Source organism: Sinohyriopsis cumingii, chromosome 18 (assembly GCF_028554795.1).
Source record: "Sinohyriopsis cumingii isolate HCF-2022 chromosome 18, ASM2855479v2, whole genome shotgun sequence".
NCBI classification, from domain to species: domain Eukaryota; kingdom Metazoa; phylum Mollusca; class Bivalvia; order Unionida; family Unionidae; genus Sinohyriopsis; species Sinohyriopsis cumingii.
The window spans coordinates 14,139,831-14,152,085 of NC_142978.1; the positions used below are offsets into that span (position 1 = coordinate 14,139,831).

General features: G+C 35.1%; 1 protein-coding gene across 1 annotated transcript in view; it reads left to right on the plus strand.

The window, feature by feature from the left end:
* The window catches only part of LOC149776126 (uncharacterized), a 613,155-nt gene that overhangs the window by 470,355 nt on the left and 130,545 nt on the right, over positions 1 to 12,255 (plus strand). The window contains exon 5 of the mRNA XM_089942586.1: positions 4,242 to 4,272. Coding sequence (XP_089798712.1) covers positions 4,242 to 4,272 — 31 coding nt within the window. The remainder of the gene's footprint in view (positions 1 to 4,241; positions 4,273 to 12,255) is intronic.

The following is a 12,255-nucleotide window of genomic DNA, read 5'->3' on the forward strand; positions in this document are numbered from 1 at the left end:
AACAATGAAGTTAAATCTAAAAGATTCCTTTACATGCTAGCAATCAATCAGAGTTCATATAGACAGAATTTGACTTGACCTGAAGGTCAAATAGTTCACTGGGCTAGCCTGACAGATACTTTCATTGTCTATGATTTTCAGGCAATGGAATTAGCTCATCCCTGACAGTTTGAATATATGGGGCTCAACTGTTGTGTACTGTTCAGTCAGGTGTAATAAAATTCATGCATAACATCCTTGTGACAATATCACACTGTCCAGTATAGGTAACTATCAATCTAAGCTGTGTGAGTGAAATTCATCCTAGACATTCTTTCCATGAGCAGTGCTTATTGTATATACCCATTGACAAGAAGAGGCCAACTGCACAGGGCAGATCAGGACATTTGTTGTTTGCACTTTGATTTATAAGAGAGCATATATGGTAGTATGACCTTAAGGAAAGCTGAAGTTTTCAGGGACACATTGTCATATGGTGAATTCAGCTGCCAACACCTTGTCCCCAATCTCTTTACTTTACAAACTTATTTTGGGAAGAGTCGTCAGAATTGCATGTAGTTTCTTAAGCCTATAAAGGTGTTTCTAGATATATGTAATAATTGTGAGAGGCGGAGCAACAGGTCTAAAAGTTGTAGAACCAAGGAAGAGCAAATAACTGAGAAAAGCAATGGGACAGGTGACATCACGAAAGGTTCATAGTAGGATTGTTATTGTCTCACCATAGTTATTTTTGTAAAGTCTTAATGTTTACATTTTTAGAAGTTGATGTTGGTACCTTTTAACCAGTATTGTGCTAATATGTTGTTAAAACCTCTTCCTCCTTGTAGTATTACTACTGCCTCATTATCATTGGCTAACCTGAAGGTAAAACTAAGTGAGCTATGGCATTTGTCAAGTGTGTATGTCCATCAAACAATTACGTTTTTGTTCTTTTGAGAACCACTGGACCAATTTAGATGTGATTAGGCATGGAGTATGCTGCCTGATGATGCCTGTCCACATATGGCTGTCATTATTAAAATTTAAAATCCCTTTTCATAAAGACTTAAGAATTTTACTAAATTTTACAAAGTATTCTTGTAGGAATTAAGTCCTTTCAAGTTCGTAAATTTATGATGTTTATCTGCCTTCAAATTTGGCCACCTTTATTAAAAATAGAGAAAATTCTATTACCAAATATAGGAAAACTTTAAAATGGCTTCTTCTAAAAATCATTTACTAGAATTTTACCATTACTTGACAGAAAGCATCCAGGCATGAAAACCTTGACATATTTATGCAATTGATGCTGATCCACCATAAAATATGCCACCATTACTAAAAATGATCTGAAATTAATTTGCTTTTCTCAAAAAAAAACATTTCCAAATTGAGTTACCATCATTAATCCAAATATCCAAACCCTGCAATATTTCAGATGCCAACCCTGGATATTTCCATCCATAAAAGAAAATTTAGTAAAGCAAAACCAAAGGAATGACTGATTTTTTTTAAAGTTGTGACAAAGATTGTTTCATTATGTTTGTAAGAGACATCAAGCTCACTGAGATGTGTACTTTTTCTCACAATATTTGTTTAGCACCTACTGGACATGAGAAAGGATGATTCAGTATAATAATTATGTAACTATTGTAGAGAATTCCTTATGTAAGCTTTGTATAGTTCATTATGTAACTTGTATAGAGTGCATTATGTAACTACTGTAGAGTGCATTATGTAACTGTTGTATTTTATAGAAAGTGCAAAATATGTAACTGTTGTATAATATTATGTTGTTGACTAATATTGACAAGGTTTTTCTTCTCAAAGGAATAAGGTCATGCAGCATTGTTGACTTTTTGTGGAGGGGGTGAAATAAGTAAAAAGAAATTTTATGCCAACCTACCAACGAAATTTTAACAAAAATTTAAAAGCAGATGCATACTGTTGTTTTAGGGCTTAAAGTCAATGTGGGAACTAAGTGCTTCCAATTTTTTTTTTATCTCCATAGTTTCGATACATATGTGATATTACTTTCCCTTTCACAAGCTTACATATGCCAGCTTGGGCCTCTTATTGTTATTATTATTTCAGACCCCACATTTTTCAAACTTCAATACTACCATATGCATATATGCAAAATATCAGATGAGGTCACCATACTACATCTAATATAAACCTTTGCATGTGGCTTAAGGTGGTTTGCACCTGTATAACAGTCTGGAGATTTTTGAACTACCATTGTTTGCAAGGCTACAGGAATAGATTATGGAGATTTGTATGGGTGGGCAATGCAACTCCGACAAAAACAGGGACAGTCTTGCCTTACCCAGGAGTGGATCCAACATTATTTCCAACAATATTGTTTCTGTTTGAGTTGTATTTTTTTTGTTTTCCATAAATATCCAACCTTCTGTTTTCAACGAAAAATATACTATTTTAACTGGAAGCCAAATACCTATTTTATCTGGAAACCAAAAACCTATTTTAACTGGAAACCAAATACCTATTTTAACTGGAAACCAAATACCTATTTTAACTTGAAACCAAATATCTATTTTAACTGGAAACCAAATATACTATTTCAACTGGAAACCAAATATACTATTTTAACTGGAAACCAAATACATCTAAATCTGCCACTGCTAACTTACCTCTAGTTTCACCTGACAGTCTATTATTAGCTCAAATTCAGTTGATACACAAATAAAGTTAAATGTTTACTATATACCTCAAGCTTGACAATACACTAAAATATTGAAATTTGTCATGATTTTATTGTGGTATCTAATTATTACTATAATGTTTAAAAATTGGAGGAGTATTCTTATGTTACAGGTTCTAGTTTTACATTTCACTGTACAACTCATTTATACTTATTCTCATTTTCCATTAACTTTGTATTATCTTTAAAAAAAATTATCCTGATCATTTGATTGGATTAAGGATTGCCATGATTTAGCATCGTCACCATATCCACCACCATCATTTGTCACTACTGCCACCACCACTACTGCCACTGTTACCACATCTGTTAGTTTTCTTTAATTTGTTCCATTCCAAGAAATAACCAGTTGCCATTCCTTGAAGTAACCGATTGATTTTGATCCATAAATACCAGTGTCAAAGAAATAGCAAACATTCAAAATTACCCAGTTGAAAAAGGTGTAGTTGGTAGGCATTTTTGCCACCTGCCACCTATAAATAATACCAATACACCATAATAAGTCAGCATCACTATCAAACCTATCACCATGATTGCTTCTACCTATGTCATCACCACCATCGTCATCATTGTCCTCAGATTTATTGGGGTTTATATCAAAGTCTCAGCAGTGTCTCCCTTGGGTCTTATTATACCCATGCTCCCTCAAGTTCTCTCCCTTTTTACTTGCTACATAATAATTAATCATTAATTAGTAATAATTATGATAATAATAAAAAATGAAAAGCGTTTCCTATAAAGATCTATCGATACCTGTAATGTGTAAGTGTTATGTTTATGTGATTTGGAATGAAACAAAGCTTTGACATACATGTAGAAATACCTTAATGATGACAGAGTTGTTAACTATCTTATAATTTGAAATGGAATTTTAGCAATAAATATTTTGTTCTTCTCTCAGTATACAGTATTTAATGTTATAACTTCCACAGGGGGCCCCGAGTGGTCTAAAGCGCTCTCCATTACGGATCACTGCCATCTCACCTCTGTCTGCGTCGGTTCAAGTCTCGAATTCAGCCAATGTGGGTATGTGAGAAAGCTTGCCAGTAGCTTCTCGTGGGTAGGTGGTTCTTTCCGGGGTTTTCCCCGGGTTCTTCCTCCACCATTAATACTGGCCGCCATGTATAGCCTATCATGTGCTGAAAAATGGCGTTAAACCCCACAACAACAAAAATCCACGGTTAACAACCATTGTCATCATCATCATCATCATTGTTGTCATCATCATCATCAGTTGTATAGTCATCAGTGAATTTTCTGTGTTATGGTTTAACAGCACATCATTAAAGTAATGGTGCTGATTAAAATGTCTGATTAAAATTTATGGCATAAGAAATCCATGAAGAGACCTTTAAATTGAAGTACTGTACAAGATAAACACTGAAGGCATTACATTTCTGCAAAATGTATATCAAAGGCAACGATAAAAAATAAAATCCTTAACATATTTTCATCAACATATTAATCTTTCAGATCAATGAACACTTACTGACTGACTTATACATACTATATGAAATTGTTTATTTTCTCTTTTCAGAAAAGCTTTAGTCCACCAGGAAGTCCACCAAGTAAGTATTTCAAGAATTTAGACTTTTACATCAATAAGGTTCTCTCACTCTTTCAATTCGCTAATCAAAGGTCTTAATTGTATTCTTCTGTTCACACAATTTTTGAAAATGCATCTTCATTATTGTTAATGAATGTTATGACACAGCCAAACTACATGATATTGCTTACTCCCCTAAATGAAACCTGGTATCTTCCATAATAGAAAATCCCAACATTCTGACACACCCACCTTTAATATCCAATCGGCTTTCTTGTTAGTAAACTGATGCAGTTTAGAATGGGGAATGATGGGAGGAAATCCCCTCCAAATGACCTCCACCTTCCGCCACAACGTACGGATCCGGTTGAATGTCGTGACCAAGATTTGTGATTGTGGTGGTAACCTCAATTTTATTAACTCATTAAGCATTCTACGCAAGTATTTATGGAAATACACTGAAAGAGATAATATCCCACGTATACATAGCAAATGAAAGAAGTCACTGAATGCAGTCAAAAAAGAATATTCGCTCACGAATCATGGAGAAAATGAAGAGAGGGCCTAGAACAGGTAACGTGTTTGCGGTTTTAAAGGATACACTGGAAAATGATGTAATAGGGGGCTTGAATAATGTTTGTCTGTAATTGTATCTTTTATGAAGCTGAAAATCCGTTTTTGATTAGAGTATTCTATGAATGCTTATAAAGACTTGGTTTGTTCCCAGAATTTTTTTTATTGATATGCATATCTATGAATTAAGGCAATAAGCTGTAATATTTTTTTTTATTAAGTTGTAAATTCCATGGTTGATTTTTATAGGCCCTATTTCCCCCCACCTCTCCTATTTCCAAGAGGGATTATGTAAAAGGTCACAATAAAGTCTCTTTCTTCCCTCTCTCTCTTTTTCTCAATTTTTTCCCCTTTTTTCCTCTTCTCTCTCTCTCTCTCTCTCTCTCTCTCTCTCTCTCTCTCTCTCTCTCTCTCTCTCAGTACAGCTCTAATTCTAAACATGTAACATCATATGTGATAGGTGTATTAAAAGTACCCCACTCCATTTAAGGCACATTATAGCTTTACTATTGATCAGGATTTTTTCCCCACAAGTAGTAAGCCATCTGACTTGATGCTCACCACTTTATTGATTACTTTACAGTTTTGTTTGGTCTGTAGCACTGGCTACAACAGCATCAAGTGATAAGCCGCAGGCATGTTTTACCAGATTTATTTTAAGAAGACTGAATTGTAAAAATGTGAATCACTCTTCCCCTTTTGTCTACATGAATGTGCATTCAATATGCTGACTTTGTGTCTTTTTGTGTAACATTGTATCATAACCTGTTACATTGAGAAAGATAAAGTGTTTATTGGTATGTGCCACTATTGTTATGTGTGAAAGCTGTGTGCTTCACACTCGAGCATTAGCCATTATTTATATCTGACGACTTCTAACTTTTTTTATCCCAATATATTCAGGCCCCCTTTTTTTCTTATAATTTCCTTGTTCAAAATTCATTAGCTTTCCTCTCTATCCATGTGTGCAATAATACAGATGAAAAGTACTGCCTTTTATGAACTGGCTCAACTCTTTCTCCACCCCCTACAGCTATTTTTATACCACTTCATTGAGGCATTGTTCTCCAGTTGGCATCCATGGCCACACTTAAATAAATCTTGTATATACCATATGTATTTGTAGCTCTTCCTAGGTTTAAGGTAACATATTGGAGGGGGCTAAGGGGGTAGACTTCATACCTGTACTTTATTTTCTTGAGGTTTGTATTTAACTTTGGTTTTTGGAACCCTGTATTCTTATACCTAAAATGTTTGTGAGATGATGCATCTTGATCATTGTTTCACCCTCAACAAAAAAGTAGATCACTCTGATCCATATTTCATGCTTCACTGATTTTGGTTAAATTTGTTTTTCATGCTTGAATCATTAAACTAAATTGTATGCATCTCTGTTTGTACCACACCTCAGATAAAAGGTTAATGTGACCTACATTTGATACTTTGTATGTTGAAGTTCAGTTGTTTAATTTAGCACATGACCAGAGATTATTTACAGCCGATATACCTGCAACTAATATTATACCTGGAACCATGAAACTTGTGCATCTTCATACATGCAAAGTCCTCCAGATTGTCCAGTAGTCTTTTGATTTTGGCCCTAATCTTTGGATCTACTGATTTAACAACAAAAACTCCCAGAAAGTACAAATCTGCCAAGCATAGGTATTTCAGGCTAAAATGCCTGACAAGCATAGGTAGTTCCAGCTAAAACATCTCCCAAACATAGTATTTCAAGCTAAAACAAAACCCGCCAAGCATAGATATTTACAACTAAAACAACTTTCACTAGACTGTTTACATATATTGTAATCGTCAGGCAAGTTGTTATCCACCTAACAACCAATCAAATCATTGCTCATGGCATGCGCTGATGCATTTCTTGTATACACCTTAGTTTTTTTACTTATCAATATTTCATTATTGAGTAATGTGTTGTGTAGTTTGTAGGCAACCTGACAAGTATAAAACAGTTTGTATACTCTTTGGAAAGATAATAATTTTGGTGCCATGTTGAAATGTACACTAACGGAATCAAATTAAAATATGCCATTGAAAAACTTCAGTATATTTTAAACTCAACAATGCTTGGATAGATGAATTTAAATGTGTGAAACGTAGTGAAAAGTTGAGTAATTGTTATTAATTATAATTAAGTTTTGTTATGATATGCACTTTCACACTTTATGATAAAAATGGTCATTACACTAATCTCTCTGATTTGGTCCCAGAAATCTTGTATGGATCTTGAAATGAAGTTACTGTGATCCATATTTCACTCCGATTTAGTTGCGTTTATTGAGTGGTATCTTTTGCCATTACAATACATTGTATATTGTGATTACTCTCCTTACATGTTAATTGTAGTGTACATGTGAATATCTGTAGGAATTAGATGAGGTATTGTAAGTGCCACTCGGATAACCTGTGCAATGCAGAACGGTGATTTTCCTGTAATTTAAAAAATATTGATCTGGTTTTGGTGCTCCAATGACCAAGCTTGTTGTCGCTACTCCTATTTGAAAGATTGCCATGAGGCGTTTCACACACATTGAATCAAAAATCTTGTTGTTCCTAAATATAAATGGATATGGTCATCACTGTGGTCATCTTAAAATATTTTTGTTGTTAAATCTTCTGAATTGATGGTCATATCAATATGGGGTTTCTACTTGGTCTTGAATGAAAATTTGTGAATACCTGACTTCCAGTATGATTGCCATGACAGCCAGGACTGCTGAGAGGAAAGTCATATCAGCATGGGATTTTCACTAGAAGATTTCTTAAGTTGGTCCTGTCTTATGATGGTGCCACTGAGACATACAATGTAGCCACCATTGTGGTCCTATTGAAAATCTCCTAAATACATGTTTACATCAGCAAGTGGTTTTCACCAGTAGAAGTCATATGAAGTCTAGTTGGTTTTAAATGTAAATGGTGCCTATCTCAACACCCAATATGGCCAGCATGGCAGCAGTCATGAAAATCTTTTTTCACATTACAGGATTAAAGAAAATCTTTTCTAAGCTCACGTGCTTTGGACAAGCGAGTTGCAGTAGTTACCCATCCCAGTCCTTCTTACCCTCTACACAGTACACTGGTAACACCCTTACTAAAGAACCACATGCACATGTAGTCCGAGTTTCCTCTGACCCTTGCCACCCCATTTTTGATATTTGGACATTTATATTGGTGTGTAAGGTCAGAGTTCATTCACTCTCGAAAAGTTGGAATTTGCCGACACCATTTGGTGTCAGCATGGGATAGCCATTTACTAGTCAGCCTGGCAAACTTGAATGACCTTTCATGATGTCATTGACATGTTGGTTACGAGATTTGTAGTCATGTGACTCGGGATACAAATGGCCAGATCCTGTTCATATTTCAGCAATGACATACTTTCATCTTGTCTGTCAGCGGATTAAAGACACGATAAATACTATGCTCACGATTTCTGAGAAAGTAAATCATATTCTTATCAATATCTCGATAAAAGGTCATTTGCTGAGCCAGCTAGTAGCGGCTAGCCCATGCCAACACCAAATTCCAACTTTTCGACAGGGAATGGACTCTTACCCTACACACCGGCATAAATATCCAAAGGTGAAAAATGGGGTGACAAGGGTCAGACTAATGCACATGACGCAAGCTATAATAGGTCAAAACCATGAAAATATTATCTTACAGTACCTGGCCTCTTAGACGAACATATATGAGATAAGATTTGTAAATGTAGATAATAGTTGAATGCATTGCCCTTGATTTCTTAGTGGTATTCACATTTATGGTGATTCCTGGCAATATTTTTGAATTTATTTTAATGTCAGTACATTTAACTTTAAAACAGCTTTCAGATATTTTTGAGTTAGATAAAGGAAAAGTCGGCAAACAAAAACATGGCAAAATTGTTTGCTTATCTGGTCAGATAATGCTATTTTCAAGACTGCACAGTTTTTTGAATGCATTGTCACGCTAAAGCAATGATACAGCAGGTGTTTATATAAGTATGTAATTACTTTTGACAAGAAACATGTTGGACACTTGCATTTAAAAGAAGAATATCAACTGCCACAGCTTCCACTAACTTTCATATTAAATTATCTATTTTGGTCAAATCTCCATTTTAGAAAGCTACTAATGGGCACAATATAGAGGAAGATCGCTGATTGGTGAAAAGAATTGACATTTTAAAGTCACTACCCCAATTAAATTTCGACCAATCAGGTGTTGTTTTGACATTATGTGCATCATAGATTACACCATCATCAGTTGTGTGAAAAATGGATGAGACACTTAAAATAACTATTCCTAATGTAACATTTCTCCTGTAAAAAGTAGTTGCATACATATAAAAAAAATAATCTGCCTGCCTCTATAGATTTTTTCATGAAAATAATGATTTGGTTTTGAAAATATTGGTGAATTGGGCCAGTGTAACATTGCCAGATCATATTTGTCATTCCCTGTCTCTTTCAGAGGCCTCACTCAAAGACATGTGATAGCTATGGAATTTTTAATCGTCAAAATGACCCTGAATTACTGAAAATGTGAATGCCATTAAGAAATCAAGAGCTAGTTGTGAAAATGCAACATTATCTGCTCATGGTTTATACCATTTTTTTTTTATCAAACTGACACGAGTTTTCAAAAGAACACCTTAATGATGTTTAGCTGGTACACATAAAATGATACCACTTGGAGAAACAATATGGCCACTACAGTGGCAATGTTGAAAATCTTGTTACTGCTACACTTCCTGAATCAAGGGTCATATCAGTATGTGATTTTCACTAAAAGACTTCTTATTTTCTTGTGATGTTTTGAATGTCCAGAATGAGAACAATGTCAATGCAGCCATCCTGAAATTTTGTTTTGCTGCTCTTGGTTGTATGGTCATATCCAAAAGACTCCTGTGACATCTAACTGGTCCTAAATTGATATCTAACTGGTCCTAAATTGATATCTAACTGGTCCTAAATTGATATCTAACTGGTCCTAAACTGATATCTAACTGGTCCTAAATTGATATCTAACTGGTCCTAAATTGATATCTAACTGGTCCTAAATGATATCTAACTGGTCCTAAATGAAAATGAAGCTGGTCTGATGTCATTATGGCCACCATGACAACCATCTTTAAGATGTTATTACTAGAGTTCCTAAACAGAAGTCATATCAAAATGACTTCTTATGGTGTTGGGTTAATCTCAAATGAAGATTGTTACGATCTGACATCCAATATGGCCTCCACATTGGCCATCTTGAAAAACTTCTATTGCTGCTTCTCAGTGAAGTTCTTTGTGACCTACTGTTATGCGTTGGGGTGGGATGCTCCCAATGTTTATTTGAATTACTGTGGAATTCCCACCCTGGCTCGTTTTTGTAGGAAGTGAGATTAGTGATAAAGAGAAGTAAAGCTCCGAGCCCCCAGTCAGCAATACCGACAATTAAATTATTAAGAACACAAAGGTGAAATTCAAAAGAATAACAATTTAATGCAAATTAAACGATATTAATTTCTCAACCAATCTTCTTCCTCTCAACCATGTAACAACCTATTTCATCACGTGATTATACTGTGAGATGGCTTTCCCCTGTACTTGGTTTCTACTGATCTGTGTTTACTCCGCCAATTCCTTTCCTCCTTCCGGCGTTCTCCGTACTCTGATTCTTCCTATCCTCTTCCTCTTTTGTCTCCTTTTCTCCTCCTCCTCCTCTCTCTCTCTTTCTCCAGCAACTAGGCTTCTTCTCGGCCTACTGCCTTGTTCTATCCTGTCTCTCTGAGACTCGGGACTTGACTACCCGGTGGTTCTGTCCCCAAAAGCTTCCTGCGAAAAACACAAGGACATTAGAATTTGTGTTAGCCATCTTGCCTCACAATACATCAACAATCAATCATCGGATAAAGGCTATCTACATCTTTGGTCATGCATTCGTGCACATCGTAAACCACACACGTTCTTATAGAAAACAACATTGCAATAAAGAGCGGTAACCTATTTAACATACAGAAATCACTAAATTGCGTCACATCAATATATGTGTGTGTGTGTGTGTGTGTGTGTATATATATATATATATATATATATATATATATATATATATATATATATATATATATATATATATATATTCTTAATCTTATTATTCTCAACAATATCACAACAATCTAACGCATTTCTGTACTTTACACTCCCACAAGTGTACACAAATATTCAAATATCCATATTATTTAAATTTAAATTTACACACTGCAACCATTTCCAAAGTTACAATTTAATTCAACAATTGCAAAATCTAGAATATCACATAAATAAAAACACTAGTTTATCATGAAGTAACTAAATAGCGAATTACAATATTAATTCTGACGAGCGAGCAATCTACATAATCATAGCTCATTTCTCAAGTACGCATGTAAATTAAACAATACAAAAGTAATTCTATGTACTAACAATTTTAGTAAGTAAATATACATACTGCACATAATTACAATTACAATGCTGTAACATTCTGCAACAATCAAGCAAATAACTCACAGACCTTTACAAAGCTTGCTGTCCTTGAATGTACCAAGGTTTCTTTTCCCGCCAAATCACAAGTGGCTCCCAGAGTTATTGCTACAACTTGTCAGCACGATGCTTCACAATGACTAATTCGTTCCCAGCCCAAATGACTGTTAAATTCTGGTTCGAATTGATGGCCCCACCATTTCTCAGTTCTGATTGGATATCAATTCTACCCCAGTCGGTTCAGATTAACAGACGAACCTCAGGCCATCTGTCAACACAGGGAGATTTACAACAGCAACAAGGGTCCTTTGTACAAAGCTTCTAACGTCTGCATGTTAGTTTTGACACCTAACAAAGAGAACTCTTGTACAAACATGAATCGCCACGACAGTGCAGGGTCGACATACTCATGGCGGTAACCCATTCCTTTGTTCCTGACTTATGTAATCGCGGGCAGGCAAACATGACATTCTTCTTCATGGAAATTCATAATAATATTGGATTTTCACAAGAATTCTTATGATTAATAGCTAGTCCAGAATGAAAATGGTCCTGATTTGACATTCATTGTGGCCACAATGGCAGCTATCTTGAAAATCTCGTTATTGCTGCTTCTTGTAAATGGAAAGTCATACAGAAAATGAGGTTTTCACCAAAAGACAAATTATAATATTTAGTTTGTTCTAAATGAAAATGATGCCAATCTGACCTCGAATCAAATGTGGCTGCCATGGTATTTGTATTGAAAATGTTCTGGGTGACATTAGGATGGTAGCAGATTTTTGCCTTGGCTTGCAACAACGTGATAATGTCTGTATAAACTAGGATCTAAGATAATGTGTAAAATAGGATCTAAGGTAATTAAGGTAATGTATAAAATAGGGTCTAAGGTAATGTATAAACTAGGGTCTAAGGTAATG